Consider the following 23,194-nt stretch of genomic DNA (forward strand, 5'->3'; position numbering starts at 1 on the left):
AGTCATCAAACAGGCACATTTATATTTTCGCTTTGTTACTCAGTTGAAATAAATAGATTACATGGCAGTCTTTTCCTGTTTCATATGTTAGGCTATGCCCTCTTTATTTTTGGTAATTCGCATTAAGAGGCTCTAGTGCCTGTGTCTCAATCTCGCGGACCAGATCACCTCTACTGTGCAGAAATATTTTTAAAAAATATTATTCAAAATATGATTTAATATGAAGGCAATAGGCAGAGTGTTACAGGCACAGCCCTAAAGAATGTAGCCTCATGGGCAGTGTAGTCCGTGCTGCAGGGAGCATAAACTGCCACACCCGATGTCTGCGTGCGAGGGAGGGAGAAAAAGGTCGGAACGTTTTCGGAAAGTACAAGTTGTCACTGACAAGAAACAGATGGGACCATGTAAATATAATAATAACCACTGCAGCCAAAAAGAGTGCCTGACGAGTGTAAGTAAGCTGTTAAGACTCGACTGTACACTGTGTTTGTGTTTTCCTCCGAAACAATAAGTCCCGTTGGAGCAGCCTTTCAACGCCTCTCTCTGTCTCTCGCTAGCAAAGTTGACACAGACAACAAAGTAAAGCTAGTTTTCGGTGACGAGCCCGACACAGAACCCGACGTATTAGCCAGAGGTCCCTTAGGAGCCGCCGACCTGTTTTATATAAGCGCGGAATAGTTTTCTATACAAGATCACTGCTAAAAGTGCAGCCTTACCTAATGTCACTCATTTTATTTAAAATCTAGTTGGTATTAGTATGGGGAATAACCTTCATGAATAGTAATAAATCACACAACAATAGCACATTCATGTAGTTGTAAAAAGCATGATAATATATTAAGTAATCAGAATCAGAATACGTTACTCTCATTGAGTAACGTAACAAAATACATTACAAAATACATTTTGGGGCATGTATTGTGTAATCTGTAGTGGAATACATTTTAAAGTAACCTTTCCAACACTGGTTGCTTCCTGGTAAACCTTTAAGCTGCTAATTCCTGATATTCCTCTTAATAGGCCTACTAATGTTAAAATGTTAAACCAGAGTCTTTTCCTGAGTTAATAATGACCTGGGTGACCTATTCGTCATGTAGACTAACTGTTTTGGAGGGTTTTTGTTCTTCTTTTTTATGACATGTGATGAGTAACCATTTTTCAGATCAGTATTTGAAACCGCAAAGTGTGCAAACATAACAGTGTTATGTTATTAGCCCAGTAACACTGTCTTTAATAAATGCATTAATTAATTGATTAATCTGTTTAATTTACATATGAGCACAATGAATTTTAATAATGCTGTTTTATTGAGTTTTATTTTGAAATATGTGTTGTTCACAGCTGTGTAGTATTACTGTGCCTTTCCTTAACACTTGGTACTTCCTCAACATTGAGTACTAATTGATCGTATGTAATCTGGAAATCAAGACACGCCCACAGAGATGATACACAGCCTAAATTCATCCTTAACTCATCTGCCAATTTCTACTAGAAATGCTGTCGAATCTAAAATGAGGATCAGATTCAGAAAAAGAAGACTTTATTTTATTTCCCAAGGGACAATTAACAAGCAACCAGACAGCATACGTTGAAGATAAGGTCAATAAGAACAGGCAATAGGAGTGAAATAATAAATACACAGAATATAAAGTATATACAGTTGTAAAAAATGTGGTCTAAGAAATGCTGTCAAAACTAAAATCCATGCAGACAAACTTTCACTTTGTTTCTAAAGCACTTTAAAACAAACTAACAGCTGACCAAAGTGTTGTACAAAAAGAAAAAAATAAGAGAACAAGAATACAAGGGTCACACAAAAGATAAGAAGTTTAACACAGATGACAACTCACACTGGGTTAAACGCCAAAGAGAAAAGGTGTGTTTTGAGTTTTACGCAGTTTCATGCACTTATATATGATTGTCCTGACAGATCATGTCAATGATCCAGCAGAGCACACTGCTACTACGATAACAACCACAGTATTTCTTCTCTTTCTTCTTCTGATGCTGCTGCTTCTTCTACTACTTCTTCCCAACTGCAGATGATGTTGGAGTCACCACCACCTATTAGGCTGGAGGTGATCAGCATGAGGACTTCCCATTGCACAAGAAATCTGCCCCAATTACAATCACCAGCCTAGTGTAAATGGACTGATTCTTATATAGTGCCTTTCTACTCTCCCAGAGTATTCAAAGCGCTGTATACAACATGCCTCATTCACCCATTCACACCCACTCAGACAAGCACTTCTAAACACAAGTGCAAATTAATCTACATTCACACACATTCACACCCACGATGAACGCATCGGAGGGCAACTTGGGGTTACCGTGGTATCTTGCCCAAGGATATTTGACATGCAGACCTTATAATCAGCTGATCTGCTCTACCACCTGAGCCACAGCCACCCCAAATGTATAATGTCTCTTCATTAGATAATTAAACTTAAAAGCTTTTCCACACACATCACATTTTAAAGACTTACTACTTTTATCAAAGTTACACACGCTCTCTGACATAGTGGGATTTTCTGTGTCTTTTTCTACTTGATCTTGAATCTGTGTTCTTGACTGTCAGCTACAGCAGAGCTGTGAGCGAGGAGTTGCTCCCTGCCTGCTTCTGGTTCACTGTGGTCTCCTTCCTCAGCAGCAGTCACCATAAAGGTATCAGTTTCCTCCTTCAGTCCCAGCTGCTCCACCTCCTGACTGCACAGTTCCTCCTGTTCCTCTTTAATCTGTGGAGGTTCTGGTTCCTCCTGGTCAAGACTGGAGCTCCTCTCCTGGTTCCAGAGCTGCTGCTCGGGGAGAACCTCCTTCTCCTTACAGACAGGCTGCTGTGGGATGTCTGTCCTGTGCAGCTTTATTTCGGGTTTCCAGGTGATATCCAGCAGTCTGCGCCAACGGTTGATCTCTTCCTCGTACTGGACGATCATTTTTTTCAAACTCCAAGAAAATGTTCAGCAGCAGCAGTTAGTCGCTTGTCGATAAACTCTCTCAGATACTGAACTGGAGGCATTGTTACTGCGACAGCTCACACACAACAACACACGTGGGGCAGTAACAGTAATGGCGCCTTTCCTTTCTTTACTTCCGCCTGTGTCGCATGGTGAGGTTCCGGCAATGTGTATTACATTTTATCCATAGACTCAATTTAGATGTTTTCTTTAGCTTAAAACTAAAGAGAGGATTACAGTACTTTCAGAAGTACTGTAATCCCATCATGCATACCCTCTACAATAAAATACCTAAACTTAGCTCCTGTTGACCCTTGTTTCTGTATTTTATCTTGGAAATCTCTCTGGTTCTCCTATGTTCATTACATTCAGACATCACATGCTGCACAGTTTCATTTTCTTGTCATTTCTCTTTTAAGTTTCTCAATAGTTTAATTTAATGGTTAATGGTTGAATTTAAATCATGAGCTATTCTTAGTCTAGAGAGTATGACTACTTTTCTGTTTTTACCAGCTGCCCTGCTCTGCTCCAAAACTCAAATTTTACTAAGTGCCACCCTCACTTCCCTCTTGTCCCATTTAACTTTCTCAGCCTCACCGTCTTCCATTTCATTTTCTTTAATGCCAACATGTGCATGTACCCAAATAAACTTTTTTTTATGATGATAGACTCCAAAAGCTTTTATTGTATTTTCTTATTTTGCATCATATCAGCACAACCATACCAGCAGGGGGCAGTGTGACACTGAACTGTGATCTGAAGGGCATTACTAACTTTAAAAGTAACCTCAACTGAGAAGAAATCCATAATTAATGGTGAATAAGAGGGATGTGCATCTCTAAGTAATGCACCTAGAGCAGCAGACGATCACTTCCTGTCCTCTGGAGTTTACTTAAACCAGGATTGCATGACCTCTTTTGAAATGTTAGCAAAGATGGTGCGACGTCTCAGGGTTTCAACAAGTGTTTTCCTGAAAGGCCTGAAATAAGCCTCCGAGCAGCTCAGATGATTCTGCTGAATGATCAAGGACTATTTTTAAATTACTGTAGAGCAGTTTGAAATTGATGTCGGAAATTGTGTGAAGAAAGAAGAGAAAGGGAGTGTTTGTGGTATGAGCAGAAAGAAACAGTGTCATTCTCTCCACTTCTTCATATTTCAAAATAATTAGTCAGTTTGTCCTGTGAGACAAATGGATTTCTGTACAATTTTTCAGAGCAATATAACCATCAGCTTTTTTTTTGGCATAGAAATAAAAAGCCAATATCTTAAACCTAAGGGTCATGTGGATGAACATTGTTATGCAGTCAGTACAAAGTTAGAATTGGTGAGATATGTGTGCGTTGATCTGTTAACCAAACATTTCCAACCATAAAACCACTGCTAGCATCACTAACCCAAAATACTGTTACATTTTTCACATCGATCACTAGTCACAATGATGTTAATCTGCTGTGTGAGCATCACAGAGCGATCTGATTGATACATTATGACTTATGTTTAATGCTTGTGTGTTTACAGATAAGCACTTTGCTCTGACTTCCATGAGAAATAAAGTTGTAGCTAACCACAGATGACTTTGACAGAAGCACCACACTAAGAGCTATTTATATAGTATGCAGAGCTATGAAGAAGCAGCACTTAAAAACTGTTAACACATTTGCCAATGCACTGGACAAAGTTTCACCAGTATCTCTCTAGACCAAAACCATTTCCTTTAAAAACAGGATTGATCATGGGCTGCTCTCTTCAGGGGAAGAAACGTTTCCCCTGAAGAGAGCAGCCTCCTGTCTGTGCACCTCACTGTTCTTTAATATTTATCTGTCGTTTCTTCATGCATATCAGTATTTACGTGCAGTACACACAGACAGAGTGGTGACTGTGGTGGAAGCAACTTTATTCACCACAAACATGTCAGCTGTAGCCAGTGCTTGATGATCTCTCTTGTATGACAGAGCAAAGCTGCTGCTTCTTTAAATGTTTAAGTCAAGTTCAAACCAATAAACACCCTCACTCTCCGATTCATTATCTCAGTACATGCTGTACTCTATTGTGGACATGCAGGAGTGAATAAAGTTTAGGACAGCAGTTTAAAATATCTGATGACAGGATGTGGTTATGTTCTTTCTGCTGAAATGTTATTATTAAACTCTAATCTCTGACCTCTACATCTAGCTCAGATACACTTGTTTGTAGCATTAAATGCAGAGTTTGTAATGTTAATGCAGAGTAAAACTGGCTATTGTTTGATGTAAATATGATTTTATAGTGATTCTCTTGAACATTTAGGCTACTTTCTGTAACTGTACCTAACAGTGTTTTTAAAAAATCCTCTTAAATATATTTTATTTAACTGTAACTTTAATGTCTAATAGTTGAATTATTAAGTGTGTGATTGCTTTGATCTGTGTACATCAGGCTAGGTTATAACCACTTCTTCTGCTTCTATTTTGATGGTAACCTCACCCACTCTCAGTAATTTTTTTCTGTGCTTACTTGTAAAGAAACAGCTTGACAGATGAGAAGAGGAAACAGAGGCTGTGTATCAGTGATGGCTGGTGGACGACGTTGTCGTAGCTTCGTGCACAGCATTGTGCTGCTGCTCTGGGTCTGTCTCCACTGTAAGTAAACCTTTTGCTTCCAGATGTTAGTGATGTGTTGTATTTGTTGCCTCATGAACTGTGGTACATGAGTGAGTTCAGAACACAGCTGATAGCTGCAGCTTTGCCATTTCAGAGTATTGTTGTGCTAAAGTATTTATTATTGTTCTAACTGCTGCTAATCAACAATTACCTTTAACAGACATTTTTTGAATTCCCGGGAAACAGCTTCTGACACTTTATTTCATTTTTTAAATTCATTTGCTGTCACATTTATATGAAAATGACAACATTATGAATTCATGCTTGTCCACAGAGAAACACCTAAAAACATTTCATGGAGCCGTAGTGTGTAAACATTTTTGCTATGTTTACATTTTTGTTGTGCCAAGTCAGTCATATCAGAGTTGTCACTTATGTGTGATGATGTTCACATTCTGCAAAGAGATTTATTTTGTTTTTTTTTCAGATTTTGTTGTTTTTACTTTAACTATCACACGTTCACGATAAGGTTTCAGGCAATTTGGACTTGTTTCTCTCACCAGTTCACTCACATGTTGAACTTTCATAGATATCATACTCAGTTGTTTGTATGTTTTTCAGATGTCGAGGCTTCCAGTGGAAAACGCGTCATTCACAAAAAAGTTGGAGATACTGTGGAGCTTTCATCAGGCTTATCAACTGAAGGTGTGACTGCAGCAACGTGGAGATATGGAGGAATACCAGTGGCAGACAAAGATGTGGGTGTTTCTAAAGAGTCTCCATTTAAGGACAGATCAGAGCTGAACCCTGAAGACTTTACTTTAACAGTGAGAAAACTGACTCTTCAAGATTCTGGTGATTTCACTTTTGTCTCAGAGGTGAATGATGAGCAAAGGCCTTCAGTCACCATTACTCTGCAAGTTCATGGTAAGAGACTTTTTTTCCCTTTTTTTTTTTTTTAAACAAAGTCCTTGATTACTGTTAATAAAAAATCTCCTTGTGAGCTCATGAGTTTTTCTTTCTTCTTTGAAAAATGAGAAGTAAACTTAAAAGCAGCTTTACTGCTGAGAATATATAGAATAAACTTGGCATGAGGCAGGAGCTGACAAACAGGAACTTACACTGTCTGACTCTAAAATAAAACCGGAAGAAAAAGAAAGACCAACTTGACACAAAGACAAAAAGGCAAACAAACTTGGAAAGAGGACACAGAGATATCAGACAGGCATTATAAATATAACAAAACCAAGATACCTGGACTTACCTAGAATTTAACCAGAGAAGGAAAACTGCTGTTATTTTTATTTTAGGGTCTTTACGCTACAATTTTAAGCACATTGGGGTACTGTTGTTGTGATTTGGCGCTTTATAAACAAAATTGAATTTAATATGCAGACTGCTGGAGGATATAACATGACACAGGAAAAATAGGAACCACACAAGTAGACTCTAACCCTGGGTCCAACCCAGCGAGCATGACAACATGACACAGTGGTAAACAGTATTTGTATGTATCGTAGTTACTTCATTTTTGTGTCAGCAACAAAAGAGAAACAAAGGGATTCAGTCATCATCACTCTGCAAGTTCATGGTAAGATACTTTATTGAGTAAACAAGCATCTTGATACAATACAATGTGATATTTTGAAATAGTTTATCAACCTCCCTTTTATACTCCACATCTTTTTTGTCTGGTTTTGTTTCCTGATTTCCTGAGAGACATAGCTTAATTTATATATTTTCCTCAAGTAGCAAATCCTTTAGCTTACAGATAAAATGTGTATTTTATCATAATTTATATAGTGGTCATTATTTGACTGAGTTTTAATCTCTTGTCTTCATTTTTTATGTGTTTTGTTTTTGAGGTGGTTTTTAATTTTTAGGTTTAGATACTATGAGACCATCTGATACAGGAGTTAACAGTAGTTGCCCCAATTTAATAAACTTTGGGACTGATAATGTTGTTGTTTGAAGTTGTTGATGTTTGGCCTAATTTTATAAAATAGATTTGCAGGACTCTGCACAAACATATACTTTAAACTGTGATGTAAAATGTGACCTGGCACAGACTCTCTTTGTCCTTCTGTTTCCTCATTAGAGCCCATAAGTGACATGAAATATATGAAGCAATATATATGGAATTGTCTAGAAATTGTCCTGCTAAACTACTTATCACTGTCTCCTTCTGTCCTCTTTTTTCCTCATTAGAGCCCATAACTAAACAGCCTGTCATAAAAATAAATTCTACCTGGATTTCCTCAAATGAATCATGTAAAGTTCTGCTGGAGTGCAGCACAACTGGTGATGTCAGCTACAAGTGGACTGTAGGAAAACAAACACTAATTGGTCCCAGGCAACAATACATCATCAGGCAGGATGGAGAGACCAATGTCACCTGCACAGTTTCCAATCATGTCAGTGAGAAGTCTGCATTTCAAACTGTGAAGTGCAGCAAAGATCATTCACTCAGAAAAGAAACAGGTATGTGGAGAGTGAGGTTGTGAATACAATATAACTGTTTTGTTTTAATAATTTATTAAAATCATTAAATATTTTTTTTAATTTTTGTTTGTGATTTCAGAGTGCAGCTCTTCTTCTCTTGTGATGTTCATTGCTGGGCTGTTTACTGGAATATTGATCACTCTACTGTTGCTCTTTCTGCTTTACTGCATAAAGCGTAAGATTTTTTGTTGCTACTATTAAAAATGGTCTCTTAATCTCCTAATCCCATAATACTTTTTTCTTACTTTTTTTTTCAGGTCTATGTCACAAAAGGTCAGTGTCATGGTCCTCGGTGTGGGGACGAAATTTTTTCTGTTTTTTTCATACTCTTTGATTTGTGTTTTTTCATGTTTTCGTTTTCTGTATTTCTACCTCCCTTAGTTATTTTTAGTATTTTGTGATTTCTAGTCTTTAGATTTTGTTACTGTGCCTCTCTTGTTTTCTATGTGTCACATCGACCCAGTTATGTTCTTATGTCTGTTCACGTCTCAGGCTTTGTCTCATGTTTCCTGTTTTATTTTGATTGTTCCTCAGTAGGAACAGAAAAAGTGTAAACTTCATCCTACTCCTTTTCGAGCACACACATCGTGTAGACATAGAGATATTGATTAAACCTGTTGGTTTTAAAGTTTTTTTCTTCTTTTCTCTTGTTGTTTCAGTTATATTTGCATGCTCGAAATAAAAAATTCAGTTGTTTTTCCCGTAGTTTATTCAGTTTTGCTTCCTACCCATTTCTTTGTTTCTGATTAGTATGAGCTCTGTTCCCTCCTGTTTCCAAGCCCCCCATTATTCTTGTGTATTTAGTCCCTTTTTTTTTTTTCTGCTTACCTCTCTCATGTTTCCCAAGTCCCAGGTTTTACCAGGTCTCAAGTTCCTCATTCTCAGTTCCAGGTTTCGTGTTTCAGGTTTCTGTGTAGTTTTTCTATGCCTCTTGTGTTTTTATGTTTAACCTTCCACAGTAAGAATGTAACAGAATTCAACTTCATTGTCATTGCACATCACAAGTACAAGCCAACGAAATGCAGTTTGCATCCATCCAGAAAGTGCTTTAGCAATAATATAGATATATAGATATATCTATATATCTATACGGTATATTATATAGATATATATTATTATAAGTATGAGTGTACAAAATATGGGTCTATTATGGGTATGTTGCAATGTACACAGTATGAGGGTATGTTATGAATATGCTATAACTATAAGTGTGTACAGGCTGTGAACAGGATATAAATATGAAAACTACACTGAAATATGAAATATAAAGCTATACAGAAATATGAGCTATGCAAGTTATAAACGGTTGTAAACAGTTGTAGAATTATAATTATTTTATTGTACAGAATGATTGTCTATACAGCATTTACAGTAGTGGTGGTTCAGTCCATGTTATTTTTGTGTGTATTAGGGTATAGTCAAAGGAGCTTGCAAAGAAAAGCGTCTGGACTTCTTTAAGTTGCTTGAAGACGTTTCACCTCTCATCCGAGAAGCTTCTTCAGTTCTAAGGTCAAATGGTGGAGAGTCCCACATATAAACCTAGTGGGAGTAACAGAGGGACAAAAGGACCCCCTGATGAGCCTCTAATCGCCTGAGCCAAGGTGTGAAACTGGGTGTGGGTCCCAATCAGCCAGAGTTTCGGGTGTGTTCATTCTGAAACCTGGCCCCACCTTATCATGCGAATTCCTGAGGTCAGATGGCCCAGGATGTGAGTGGGCGTTAAGGCGTCTGGGAAGGGATCTCAAAACTGGATTATAGATGGCAGAGAGTTGGTGTCGTAAACCACCGCCTCTGTTCAAAGATGGTCGCTCACAGTGGACATAGATGGCTTCTTTCACTCCTCTTTCAAACCATCTGTCCTCTCTGTCCAAAATGTGAACATTGGCATCCTCGAAAGAGTGTCCTTTATCCTTAAGATGCAGATGGACTGCTGAGTCTTGTCCTGTGGAGGTGGCTCTTCTGTGTTGTGCCATGCACTTGTGAAGTGGCTGTTTGGTCTCTCCAATGTAGAGGTCTGGGCATTCCTCGCTGCACTGTACAGCATACACCACATTGTTAAGTCTGTGTTTTGGCGTTTTGTCTTTCGGGTGAACCAGTTTTTGTCTGAGCGTGTTGCTGGGTCTGAAATGCACCAGGATGTCATGCTTGGAGAAAACTCTCCTGAGTTTTTCTGATACACCGGCTACATAGGGGATGACAATGTTGTTGCGTCTGTCTTTCTTATCCTCCCTCGCTGGTGTCTGGTCTTCTTTTCTGTGCCTCTTTGCTGACTTTAAAAACGCCCATTTAGGATAACTGCACGTTTTGAGTGCTTCCTTTACATGTGTGTGTTCCTTCTTTTTTTCCTTCAGGCTTAGAGGGAACATGTTCTGCCCGGTGGTGTAGGGTCCTAATTACTCCAAGTTTGTGTTCCAGAGGGTGATGGGAGTCAAAGAGGAGGTACTGGTCCGTGTGTGTGGGCTTCCGGTAAACTTCGATGTTGAGGTTGCCGTTCTCTTCAATGTGCACAGCGCAGTCCAGGAAAGGCAAACAGTTGTCCTTTGTGTCTTCCCTGGTGAACTTGATGTTTTTATCCACGGCGTTAATGTGCGCAGTGAAGGATTCCACTTCTTGTGTCTTGATTTTGACCCAGGTGTCGTCCACATATCTGTACCAGTGGCTGGGTACTCTTCCTTTGAAAGAGCCAAGAGCCTTCCTTTCCACTTCCTCCATGTAAAGGTTGGCTACAATAGGTGACACGGGGGAGCCCATGGCACAGCCATGTTTTTGTCTGTAAAAGCCTTCATTGTATTTGAAATATGTAGTGGTGAGGCAGAGGTCTAACAGTGTGCAGATCTGATCGGGTGTGAAGTTGGTCCTGTCTTTCAAGGAGCTGTCTTCTTGTAGTCATTTTCTGACAGTCTCCACGGCCTCCGTGGTGGGTATGCAAGTGAAGAGAGAGACTACATCAAAGGACACCATGGTTTCATCTGGATCCAGGGTAAGTTTCTGGACCTTGTCGGTGAAGTCGGTGGAGTTCTTGATGTGGTGTGGGGTGTTCCCCATGAGAGGAGCAAGGATGGTAGCAAGGTGTTTAGCAATGTTGTAAGTGGCTGAGTTTATGCTACTGACTATGGGTCTGAGTGGGACAGCTTCCTTGTGGATTTTAGGAAGTCCGTAAATGCAGGGTATGGCATCCCCTGGGTAAAGGCGGTGATATGTAAGGCGGTCAATAATTTTGTCCTTTTCAAAGTCTTGAAGGCAAGCTATAACTTTCTTTTTGTAGCTGCTTGTGGGGTCTCGCTTTAAGGCTTCGTAGGTATTGTTGTCACTGAGGAGAGTAGTGATCTTTGTGTGGTAATCTGTAGTGTTTAGGACCACGGTGCATCTTCCCTTATCAGCTGGTAAAACAGTAATGTTGTGGTCTTTGCTCAGGGAAGCGACGGCCTTCTTTTCCTGTATTGTGAGGTTGGATGGAGGGACTTTGGCACTGGAGAGCGTGGCTGAGACTTTCATCCTGATTTGCTCTGCTTCTGTCTGTGATCATTTATTAATTTTATTTATTTTATCCACCATTTGACCTTAGAACTGAAGAAGCTTCTCGGATGAGAGGTGAAACGTCTTCAAGTAACTTAAAGAAGTCCAGACGCTTTTCTTTGCAAGCTCCTTTGACTACGATGACCTGGATGAGTGAGAACCTTCACAGACGTATTAGGGTGTAGTTTTCCATTTGTTTGTTTTTGTCCATTGTGTGTGTGTGTGTAGGTGGTTGTGGGTGTGTGTATGTTCAGTCCATGAGTTTAACGTGGGTCAGATGTCAGAAGGCAGAGTTCAGGAGTCTGACAGCTGTGGGGAAGAAGCTGTTCCGGTACCTGGTGGTCTTAGTCTGGAGGCTCCTGTAGTGCCTCCCAGAGGGCAGGAGGATGAAGAGTCCATGTGCTGGGTGACTGGGGTCTTTGATGATTTTCCCAGCCCTTTTCAGACACCGCTTCCTATAGTTGTCATTTATGGCAGGAAGTGGTGCTCCGGCGATGCGCTGGGCAGTTTTCACGACCCTCTGCAACGCCTTCCGGTCCGAGGCAGAGCAGTTCCCGTACCAGACTGTTATACAGTTGGTCAGGATGCTCTCGATGGTGCAGCGATAGAAGTTCACCAGGATGTCTGAGGACAGGTGGTTCTTCCTCAGAGTCCTCAAGAAGAAGAGGCGCTGGTGAGCCTTCTTGACCAGCTTGGAGCAGTTGGTCGTCCAGATGAGATCCTCGGAGATGTGGACTCCCAGGAACTTGAAGCTGCTCACACGCTCCACAGCCGTCCCCTTAATGTGGATGGGTGGATGTGGGTCAGCATTCCTCCTGTAGTCCACTATAAGCTCCTTGGTCTTCTCAGTGTTGAGCAGCAGGTTGTTTGTTTCACACCACTCAGCCAGACGATCCACCTCCTCCCTGTAGGCGGCCTCATCGTTGTCATTGATGAGGCCAATCACCGTCCCCGTGGTGTCATTTGCAAACTTAATGATGGTGTTGGAACCATCGGCAGGTCTGCAGTCATGGGTGGAGAGGGAGTAGAGGGAAGGGCTCATCACACAGCCTTGTGGTACACCGGTGTTCATTGTGATTGTAGATGAGCAGTGGTTATCCAGCCGGACATGTTGGGGGCGGTTGGTCAGGAAGTCCAGTAACCATTTGCAGATGAGGGAACTGATGCCCAGGTCTGTCAGTGTCCTGATGAGTTGTGAGGCGAGGATTGTATTGAACGCTGAACTGAAACAGTTTAGGTTTCCATTAGTTTATCGCATTCTCCCATCAGCTTTTCTTTGCTTTCTCTCAACATTCCTCTCCATCTCTGTTGTCTGCATTTGGGTTCACACTCTCTCCAATCCACGCCATCTGCCACAGCAGATGTGACAGTTGTTGAAACTCATCAACAGCAGTAATATAATAAATACTTTTGTTCTACTAATAATAAAATATTTTACTTATTTCAGGCTCACACAGTCTGAAACAATCAACCAGGAAGAAAATCAACAACATGTGTACTCGGCTCTTTCCCACGGTCAGGTCTAACACTGTTTACGTGCTCTGATTGGTCACATTAAACTCTTAAAGAATGATTAAACGTTAGATCATTTAATGTTGTTAACTGTTATTAACTTGCAGGTGATCGTTGTATTTATGAGACAGTTAGAGGATCTGAAGATGCTGGACCAGGTAAAGTATGACAATGATGAGTCATGAAAGTAATAAATGAAAACTCTGAGATTTCATGCAATTCAGTAGTGACATTCTTAAACTATTCTCGCTGTATTTCAGCTGGATCACAAATACAGTGCATCAAATCAGACTAGACGAGCTGCAACATTTAAGATGTCCAAGAACATGTTCTGAAATTTATTTTTTCAGGATTGTAAATGCCTATATTATGTTTGGCAAGTCATTTATGAATAAGAAATGTATTATCTGATCTCTGCTTTTGTCTAAGTTGGAAATGTTTAATAAACCTGTCTGATGAGATTCCAGTCTTTGTTTTAGTTCTCAGTGCACGCTTCTACACAAATGCTGATGGTGAGAAACTGATTTGGGGGTTTTTTCTACTGTGGTGTGCATTATTTCCACCACCCCCTCTCTACCCGGATTGAAGATTAACTGTGCTGTTAATATTTATGGACATTTACATAATTTCATAATTTTTTTGCAAACAACATTCCTTCCTCTAGTCCTACCGATTAGGACTAGACTAGTAAGACTAGAGGAAGGAATGTTGTTTGCAAAAAGTTTTGTGTGAAGAACTCAAAGTGCACTACCACTGATCACATTGCACCTTATATTGCATGTGCTCCTTTATTACATATATAACTTGTACATATCTGTGTAGATACTTACGTTGTTACATACATTCCCTGTGTAGATACCTCTCAAACTTTAAGTCTTTTTTTTCTCTTATTCTAAAGGAATTTTAATGTAAAAATCTACATGCTGCTAACAGAGAGATGACAAACTGTGTTTCATTATTCTTGTAACATTGACAATAAAGATCTATTCTATTCGAATCTATTATTTACCCTTGATAAAATACTATATAGATATTAATAGGTAATAGTTAATACATATTTCCTATATTTATTTTTATATAATACAGTACAGTGCAGAGGTCTTCAGTAACACTTCATATATTTATATTTTGGTTCAGAGGAGCCAGACTTCAAGGGAGCCAGGGTCAAACAGACTGAAATTTAAGAAGACAAATAGAAAAATAAAAAAAACAGAAAAGTGCAACAGAAGCATATGAAACACAATGGAAATTCAATAAAACACAGAAGTTGAATAAAACATAATAGACATAAAAAATGGAATTGTTTCTGAGGACACAATAATGTGTCGGATCAGCTGCGGAAGTGTGTTGTTTTAATCAGATGATTCATATAATATTGTAGATACATTTTTGCTATTAGTCATGTACTGTTAGTTTGTCACTTCTGCAGCTAGTTTGCTGAGCTATGAGGAAGCAGCAGTTAGACAATGTTAACACATCAGTTTAAACAGACAAAGTGCAGTGGTAGAACTGAGTTCATTCACAACAAACATGTCAGCAGCATCCAGTGTCTGATTATTCCTCTTGCATGACGGTGCAAAGTTGTAACAATATGTAATGTTGGCAGACAAATAAGAATACATTTTTGTTTTGTTTTTTTACAAACAGGAGTTCCTACATACACTCAACAAAAATACTGCTCCCATTTCCCATGGGATGGACGTAGAGACCTAAAATTCAGTCCAGATACACAATATAACCATCCCTCCCAAACAGTGGTCACAAATCAGTCCAAATGTGTGGTAGTGGGCACATCTGCTATATTGAGATAATCCATCCCACCTCACAGGTGTGCCGCATCAGGATGCTGATCTGACATCATGAGTAGTGCACAGGTGTACCTCAGACTGCCCACAACAAAAGGCCACCCTGGAATGTGCAGTTTTTTGCGCTATTGGGGGTCTGGGGACCCAGAACCGGTCAGTATCTGGTGTGACCACCATTTGCCTCATGCAGTGCAACACATCGTCGCATGGAGTCTATCAGATTGTCAATTGTGGCCTGTGGAATGTTGGTCCACTCCACTTCAATGGCTGTGCGAGGTTGTTGGATATTCGTGGGAACTGGTACACGCTGTCGTATACGCCGGTCAAGCACATCCCGAACATGCTCAATGGGTGACATGTCCGGTGAGTATGCTGGCCATGCAAGAACTGGGACATTCTCAGCTGCCATCTGCCCTGAACAATGTGAACCATGATTCATCCGTGAAGCGCACACCTCTCCAACGTGCCAGACGCCATCGAATGTGAGCATTTGCCCACACAAGTCTGTTACGGCGACGAGCTGGAGTCAGGTCAAGACCCCGATGAGGACGACGGGCATGCAGTTGAGCGTCCCTGAGACGGTTTCTGACAGTTTGTGCAGAAATTGTTTGGTTGTGCAAACCAATTGTTCCAGCAGCTGTCTGGGTGGCTGGTCTCAGACGATCTTGGAGGTGAACCTGCTGGATGTGGAGGTCCTGGGCTGGTGTGGTTACACGAGGTCTGCGGTTGTGAGGCCGGTTGGATGTGCTGCCATATTCTCTGAAACGCCTGTGGAGACGGCTTATGGTTGAGAAATGAACATTCAATGCACGGGCAATAGATCTGGTTGACATTCCTGCTGTCAGCATGCCAATTGCACGCTCCCTCATTGCTTGTGGCATCTGTGGCATTTTGCTGTGAGACAAAACTGCACATTCCAGGGTGGCCTTTTGTTGTGGGCAGTCTGAGGTACACCTGTGCACTACTCATGATGTCAGATCAGCATCCTGATGTGGCACACCTGTGAGGTGGGATGGATTATCTCAATATAGCAGATGTGCCCACTACCACACATTTGGACTGATTTGTGACCACTGTTTGGGAGGGATGGTTATATTGTGTATCTGGAATGAATTTTAGGTCTCTACGTCCATCCCATGGGGAATGGGAGCAGTAACAAAGGTGTTGCGTTTATATTTTTGTTGAGTGTATTATATACAAATAGTCCTAATCTTATTTTTAAAACAATAACTTCAGCAATATCATGTCACGCTGCATAGAAATAATGTTGTTTGTTTGTCGTTTACTTCCTTGTATACCAAGTCCCCACCCAAGCCACAAAGTCTGGTTAAGCTTTGTGCTATTAAAAGCCTTATCATGCAAGCAAGATCAGAAACACTGCAGACATAACAAGAAAATATGCATTGCTTTCCTTTACATATTGAGAATGAGAAAGCAATGCTTAGCACGGCTTTTTAAATGTTTACTGATATACTGGACAAAGTTTCACTAGTATCACTTTAGACCAAAATCACTTCCTGTAAAAAAAATAAAAAATAGGAATGATATGAAACATGTCAGCTGTAGCCAGTGCTTGATGATTCCTCTTGCATTACAGAGCAAAGTTGGTGTTTTTTAAAATGTTTAAGTCCAATTCAAACTAATAAACACACTCACTTGGCAAACTTGATGGGTTAATCTACTGGATCCATACTGCCCTCTATGTCGGACATGCAGGAGTGAATAGTGAATGAAGCTTGGCCCAGCACTCACATAAATGTCCTTCCTGCTGAAATACAATTAGATAGAAACTCTGACCTCCGACACAGCTGCTTGTACCAGTAAACACAGGAACTGTAATGTTAATGCAGAGTTGGACTGACTAGTAATTGGGGCCAAGGATTGCTATTAGATGTAAGTAGCATTTTGTAGTGGTCCTGAACATTTAGGCCGCTTTCTGTGACATAGTAAAAACAGGCAATGGTATATGCTAAAAATATTTTTTGTTTAACTTTTTGTTTTAATATTTTATAGCTGATCTGTGTACATCAGGCCAGCTTATGACCGTTTCTTCTGCTTCTATTTAGACTGAAACCTCACCCGCTCTCGGTTATTTATTTTTTTCTGTGCTTCCTTGTGAAGGCAGAGCTTGATATATGAGAATAGGAAACAGACGTCGTTCCTCTCCCCACAGCGATGGTTGGGGGTCGACTTTGTTATCGTAGCTACTTCATACACAGCATTATGCTGCTTCTCTGGGTCTGCCTCCATTGTAAGTACACCTGTGCTTTCAGATCTTTGTGATGCATGTATTTTGTAAAACTTGTATTTAACTCTGATACATGGTTAGGGTAGAGTGTGTAGGTCAAAAGTGCTTCTGCTTTTGAGAAGTGGTGTGTCTTCCTTAGAAGAGGCTTGCACTGTATTTCTCATGTGTGTTTCCAAATGCAGTATTACTAAATTCAGCGGGGGTTAAAGCTATAATAATAACATGTGCATTAATATTAAAGAAATATTTAAAGAATGTCATGTTATCAACCCCTAATTATTCTGAAGGTCAAAGTTTTCTCTTAATTAAAAAAGTTTGTTACAGGTCTGTTCTCTCTGCTTGAGTATTTATAACTTTCATCCACTTGCACTTACAAGTGGTTTTGCATCTTTGCTACATCAACAGAGATCCTGCTGCTTCTGTTTGGAAATCAAATCAAACCAACTTCAGGATTTATAATTCTTTATCTTTCTCTTGCTTCTTGTATATTTTTAAGTGCTGGTTTTATGGTATGCTTTACCACATATTTATAACTGTATAAATATATAACTTCCTTTGATAGTAATGGAGAGAGTTGGACATTCTAGAAATTTAACAGAAATATATGAGTGGATCCAAGTGTTGCTTTTCTTCCATTGAGCGTAAACATTACAAAATGCTGCTAAACTACTAATCAAAGGTATTGTATTTAATATTGTAACCGCTTTGAACGAACACTTACTTTTTAACAGCAACATTTTTTTTATAATTCTGTGTTTTTCCATTATTATTGTTTTTCCATCTAGTAACAGCAACATAGAATTAATGATATTGGTGGCATATTATTCAGTTACCTGTTTAAATTTTTGGCACCTGACATATTTTCCTCATTCTGTGATACACTTTTTTTTTAATTATCCAAATCTGGTATTTTAGCATTTTTAGACAAAAGAATAAGGTTGGGGGCAATTTGGTCTTGTTTTTCTTCACTTACTTTTCATAAATATTATACTTGGTATTTGTATATTTTTTTTCAGATGTGGAGACTTCCAGTGGAAAACATGTTATTTATAAAAAAGTTGGAGATACTGTGGAGCTTTCATCAGGCTTACCAACTGAAGGGGTGACTGCGGCAACATGGAAATATGGAGAACTAATAATTGCAGACAAACACATTGAAAACAATATGGGTGTTTCTAAAAGATCTCCATTTAAGGACAGATCAGAGCTAAACCTGGAAAACTTTACTTTAACAGTGAGAAAACTGACTCTTCAAGATTCTGGTGATTTCATTTTTGTCTCAGCAACAAAAGAGAAACAGAGGGATTCAGTCATCATCACTCTGCAAGTTCATGGTAAGATACTATATAAATATAAATTTATATGTAATATTATTATTACATTGTAGATTGTGGTGGATTTATGTGTGACTCTATATAACTATATACACTATATATTTATCTGTACTGAACATATATATTTCAACTTTCACGTAGAGTCTTAAGCACATGGTTTATTAAGATGGTACAGTAACAGGGCAGTTAATGTAAGGGGAGAGTTCTCCTGAATAACTCACTCTCCAGCTCCGGTAACTAACCTCCCCCAAGTCTTTCATGCAGCACAACCAAAACAGTAACACTAAACAGAGATCCTGAAAACATCACGATTTCAGTATCATACGATATAATCACACACACACACACTATGAATCTACACTTAAGTTTTTAATGTAGTTATAAGATTCTATATTAAAAGATTGTGCCACTCACTGTGTAAGATTTAATAATTAGGATTAATGTGCGATGTTTTACCGTGTCACGACCTATTGCAGGGGTGCCAAACTCCAGGCCTCGAGGGGACTCTGTCAACACACCTGAATCACATGATTAGTTCATTACCAGGCCACTGCAGAACTTCAAGATATGTTGAGGATGTCATTTAGCCATTTAAATCAGCTGTGTTGAATCAAGGACACATCTAAAACCTGCAGGACACCCGCCCTCGAGGCCTGGAGTTTGACACCTGTGACCTATTGTGATAAGCCAAAGCTAAAGGGTAGCCAGAGTCCTGACTGGCCACTGGCCAGGACCTTGGCTGCTACCTGACCCTGCAGCTGTGTTTGGCTGGAGGACAGGTGGGAGAGTTATCCAGCAGCAAGGGGCGGGGATACAGATGACACCCCAGCACTTTTTATACTACTACTTCCACTCTGTTACTCTGCTGTCTGTGCTTAAGGCTGTACACCCCGGGGTTTAGCTTTGCTTGCTTTCTGCTATGTAACTCTCTTGCTAGATGTATGCATGTATTTTTCCTGCTGTTCATATGATTCAATGTATTAAACTCTGTTCCAAGAATTCTAGTCTTTTTTAGTGCCTTGATTTTAATCGGATCTAATAAAGTTGGATCTCGACATCGTTGGTGGGAGAAGGATGGCTAAAAAATTGTGACCATAAGATACATATTGAAGACATGAAATATATGAAGCAATATATATGGAATTGTCTAGACTATTGTCCTGCTAAACTACTTATCACTGTCTCCTTCTGTCCTCTTTTTTCCTCATTAGAGCCCATAACTAAACAGCCTGTCATAAAAATCAATTCTACCTGGATTCCCTCAAATGAATCATGTAAAGTTCTGCTGGAGTGCAGCACAACTGGTGATGTCAGCTACAAGTGGACTGTAAGAAAACAAACACTAACTGGTCCCAGACAACAATACATCATCAGGGAGCAGGATGGAGAGACCAATGTCACCTGCACAGTTTCCAGTCATGTCAGTGAGAAGTCTGCATTTCAAACAGTGAAGTGCAGCAACAGTACACAGCAAGAAACAGGTATGTCCAGTGTGCATATTTATTCTTTCTTTCTTTTGATGTTTCTTTAAATGCTTATAATAAAGATCAGCAATGATGTGGTAGAAACTGTGGAAGAGAGCTGATGTATTTATATTATGCTGATGATATGCTGATATTTTTATTTAATTATGGGCTGCTGTTAATGAACAATGTGTTAATTTTCAGAAAAACACGTGTTCCTTTTCCTGGGTGTAGCTGGTGGCTGTTTGATACTTGTCATTATATTCAGTGCAGCTGTGGGTGTTTGTCTCTGCAATAAAAGACATGCAGGTAAGAAACTCTGAACTATGCTTACTGTTTATTATTGCAGGGTTAAGTTCTTCTTCTCTTATCATGTTCATTAGTAAAATATGTTTTTAATATACAAATGCAAATAATATGCAAAATTATTATTTATCTATTTTTTTACAGATCTGTGTTGCAACAGGTTAGTGCAACTAATCAACAGCAGTAATGTACAAAAATACTTTTGTTCTACTGATAATAACATACTTTTATTGCATGAATATTAATGTATTTGAATAATTCCAGGCTCACACAGTCTGAAACTATCAACCAGGAGGAAAGTCAGCAACATGTGTACTCGGCTCTTTCCCACGGTCAGGTCTAACACTGTTAAATCAGTCACATTACACTGTTAAAGAATGATTAAATGTTAGACCATTTACACTTTATTATGATTTTTGACTCAACTGTTGCCAACTTGCAGGTGATCTTTGTGTTTATGAGACAATGAGAGGCCATGAAGATGCTGGACCAGGTACAGTATGACAATGATGTGATATGAGGTGATATGAGGTTCTGCAGTACGTGTCGTGGAATTATTTAAGGACCCAAAACGCAGGTACTTCTGAAGTGAGGAGACTTTATTAAGGGAGGGGAGGCAAGAAACAGAACGGAGAACCTAAACTGGGAAAACTAAAAAGCAAACCTGAAGTGATAACCGAACGTGGAGAGGAACAGAGAGACGCAGGGAAATCACTCAGGGAGCCGGAGGATATGAACGCAGACGAACCAGCAACAGGCAGGAGAACACACAGGGCTTAAATACACACAGCAGTAATCAAGGGGATGAGAGACAGGAGGGCAACACACCTGGGAGAAATCAGAGCTGACGGGACAGGAGAAACGTACACTAAACACATTCACATGAGAAAGAGACTTTCAGAATAAAACAGGAAATTCGCAGACACAAAGAACTTGACAAGACACTGAGTTAAACAGACAGATTCACAAGCAGACCGTGTGACACCTAGACCAGGGGTGGGCAATTCCAGTTCCCAAGGGCTCGTGTCCCGCAGGTTTTAGATCTCATCTTGGGTCAACATACCTGAATCACATGATTAGTTTGTTACCAGGCCTCTGGAGAACTTCAGGAGCTAATTTAGCCATTTAAATCAGCTGTGTTGGTTCAAGGACACATCTAAAACCTGCAGGGACACCGGCCCTCGAGGCCTGGAGTTGCCCACCCCTGCCATAGACAGACAGAGGGAACACAGAGAAGTGGGAGAAGGCAGACACAGAACAAAACCCTAACAAATAGCAAACCTTAAAGGATAAAACAGAATAAACAAGCACATACAAAAATATAAGGAAACACAAAACACTGACTCGTCAGACTCAGGACAATGACAGTACTGCACTTAGGTAATGTATTTTCCCTACCCACATTAGACTTCCCCATTGTTTTTGTGCACACAGGTCTTTCTATGCTTACTTCACTGCTGAAGATATTTTGTATTGCATCAATGCATTTCTTATCGGAATGTAACACCTCATCAAAACGTTTTGTACTTTGTTAGTCACAACTCACTTTCCTGACTACTGCCGAGCATTTCATTTCTGTCTTCTGTCAAATTACTTACAATTAAATTACTACGTTTTCAAACATATATATGAAAACCAGTAGAACGCTGTGAGTAGCAGCAATGAAACTGCCCTTCAATTACAAGAAACATAAATAAATATTTGAGAAAGAGGTCTCGTTGCAGCAAATACATACCATCAGTCTTGTGTCCACATAACTAAACGCATCAGCTACATGTATACACTGCTTAGATTTAGCACGTAGTACTAGACTACTTTGGGATGTGGTTGAGCTGAAAAATCTACAGCAACTGTGTGATGCTGTCATATTAATAAAAAAGCAAAATCTCTGCAAAATGGGAAAAAACCTTGCTGAATCTATGCAACTCTAGATCACTCACTCTTCTGAATATTATCCAGCTTTGCATCAATGTTTCTAATCAAATTACTTCAAACTTTTTTCAAACATGTATGAAAGAGCAAATACAATAACACCCTGGTAGATATTTACCTTTAACAAATACAAATACAAACTTGTGTCACAGCTGCAGTCTTGCCTGGAGATTTTCATGAACATCAGTCCTATAAAAAATAAAAATGCCATGCTGTCTCATCAGATTGTCAACTGGTGTCATTTATAATGCAGCCACATTTTAACATTAAAGTGTTTAACAATGTGGCACATATTCTGCTAGGCTGTTGATTTTCCTGGAGAATTATTTTATTATTTTTCATCATATATGCTGTGGCAACACCTTTCTTGTTTTCTTAACTTTTATTGTGTTTGTTTTTTTAGTTTAATTTTATTTCTACTTCACAGAAATTGAAGCCAAACCTACTCACAGAAAGCAAACAGCAAAACCAGCAGGGCAGAGAAGATGATGAATCACAGCGATCTGATCTAAAGGAGCCACGTTCAGCTGGAAAGGAAGGAGAAGGAAGAGATTTAGCCATGTTAGACAGGGATTCAAACATCACCAGGAAACTGTTATTTGTTTTGTTTTGTTTTGTTTTTAATTCTTTTTTTTTTAAAAGGATTTTTGTGACATGTGATGTTTAAACACTTTTCACATCTGTATTTGAAACAACAAATAGTGTAAAATAATGACTTCTTGCTATTAGTCCAGTAGCACTTTCTTTAATAAATACATTAATTGACTGATTAAGCACAGCACAGAGGAGTGTTATTTCAACTTATCTGAAGCCAGTTACCACCTGTACTGAATCTGAAGTGCAGAATTTCTGCACTTTTCTTTGAGACTTGATAATTCATTGACACTGATGCTATTTAATCATGTTATCTGTGAATGTAAAATGAACCAGGAGACACCCACAAGAAGATAAATGAAATGCATTCAGCTGTACAAACAACATGATGCCAAACTTTGCAGAACCAAAGTTTAGGTACTCATGTATTTGTTTATGCATTAATATTA

The 23,194-nt window shown here is 39.4% G+C and overlaps 1 protein-coding gene across 2 annotated transcripts; it reads left to right on the plus strand.

Moving 5' to 3' along the window:
• The first annotated feature begins 322 nt into the window (after positions 1-322).
• Positions 323-22,910, plus strand: LOC309702782 (uncharacterized protein). 2 transcript variants are annotated; one of them, XM_082527408.1, is made up of 10 exons: positions 323-451; positions 5,456-5,572; positions 6,155-6,460; positions 18,133-18,450; positions 19,662-19,931; positions 20,118-20,222; positions 20,364-20,379; positions 20,484-20,551; positions 20,662-20,712; positions 22,579-22,910. In XM_082527408.1, the coding sequence occupies exons 2-10, from the start codon at positions 5,470-5,472 to the stop codon at positions 22,638-22,640; spliced, it is 1,299 nt and encodes a 432-aa protein (XP_082383534.1). In that variant the 5' UTR covers positions 323-451; positions 5,456-5,469; the 3' UTR covers positions 22,641-22,910. The 2 variants fall into 2 exon arrangements, with proteins under 2 accessions (XP_082383534.1, XP_082383535.1); XM_082527409.1 differs by lacking the exons at positions 18,133-18,450; positions 19,662-19,931; positions 20,118-20,222; ... (2 more) ...; positions 20,662-20,712; positions 22,579-22,910 and adding exons at positions 7,742-8,014; positions 8,115-8,210; positions 8,293-8,308; ... (1 more) ...; positions 13,171-13,221; positions 13,324-14,003.
• The last annotated feature ends 284 nt before the right edge of the window (positions 22,911-23,194 follow it).

The sequence above is a fragment of the Aulonocara stuartgranti genome (assembly GCF_965226115.1).
Source record: "Aulonocara stuartgranti genome assembly, chromosome: 3".
In the NCBI taxonomy this organism is placed as follows: Eukaryota; Metazoa; Chordata; class Actinopteri; order Cichliformes; family Cichlidae; genus Aulonocara; species Aulonocara stuartgranti.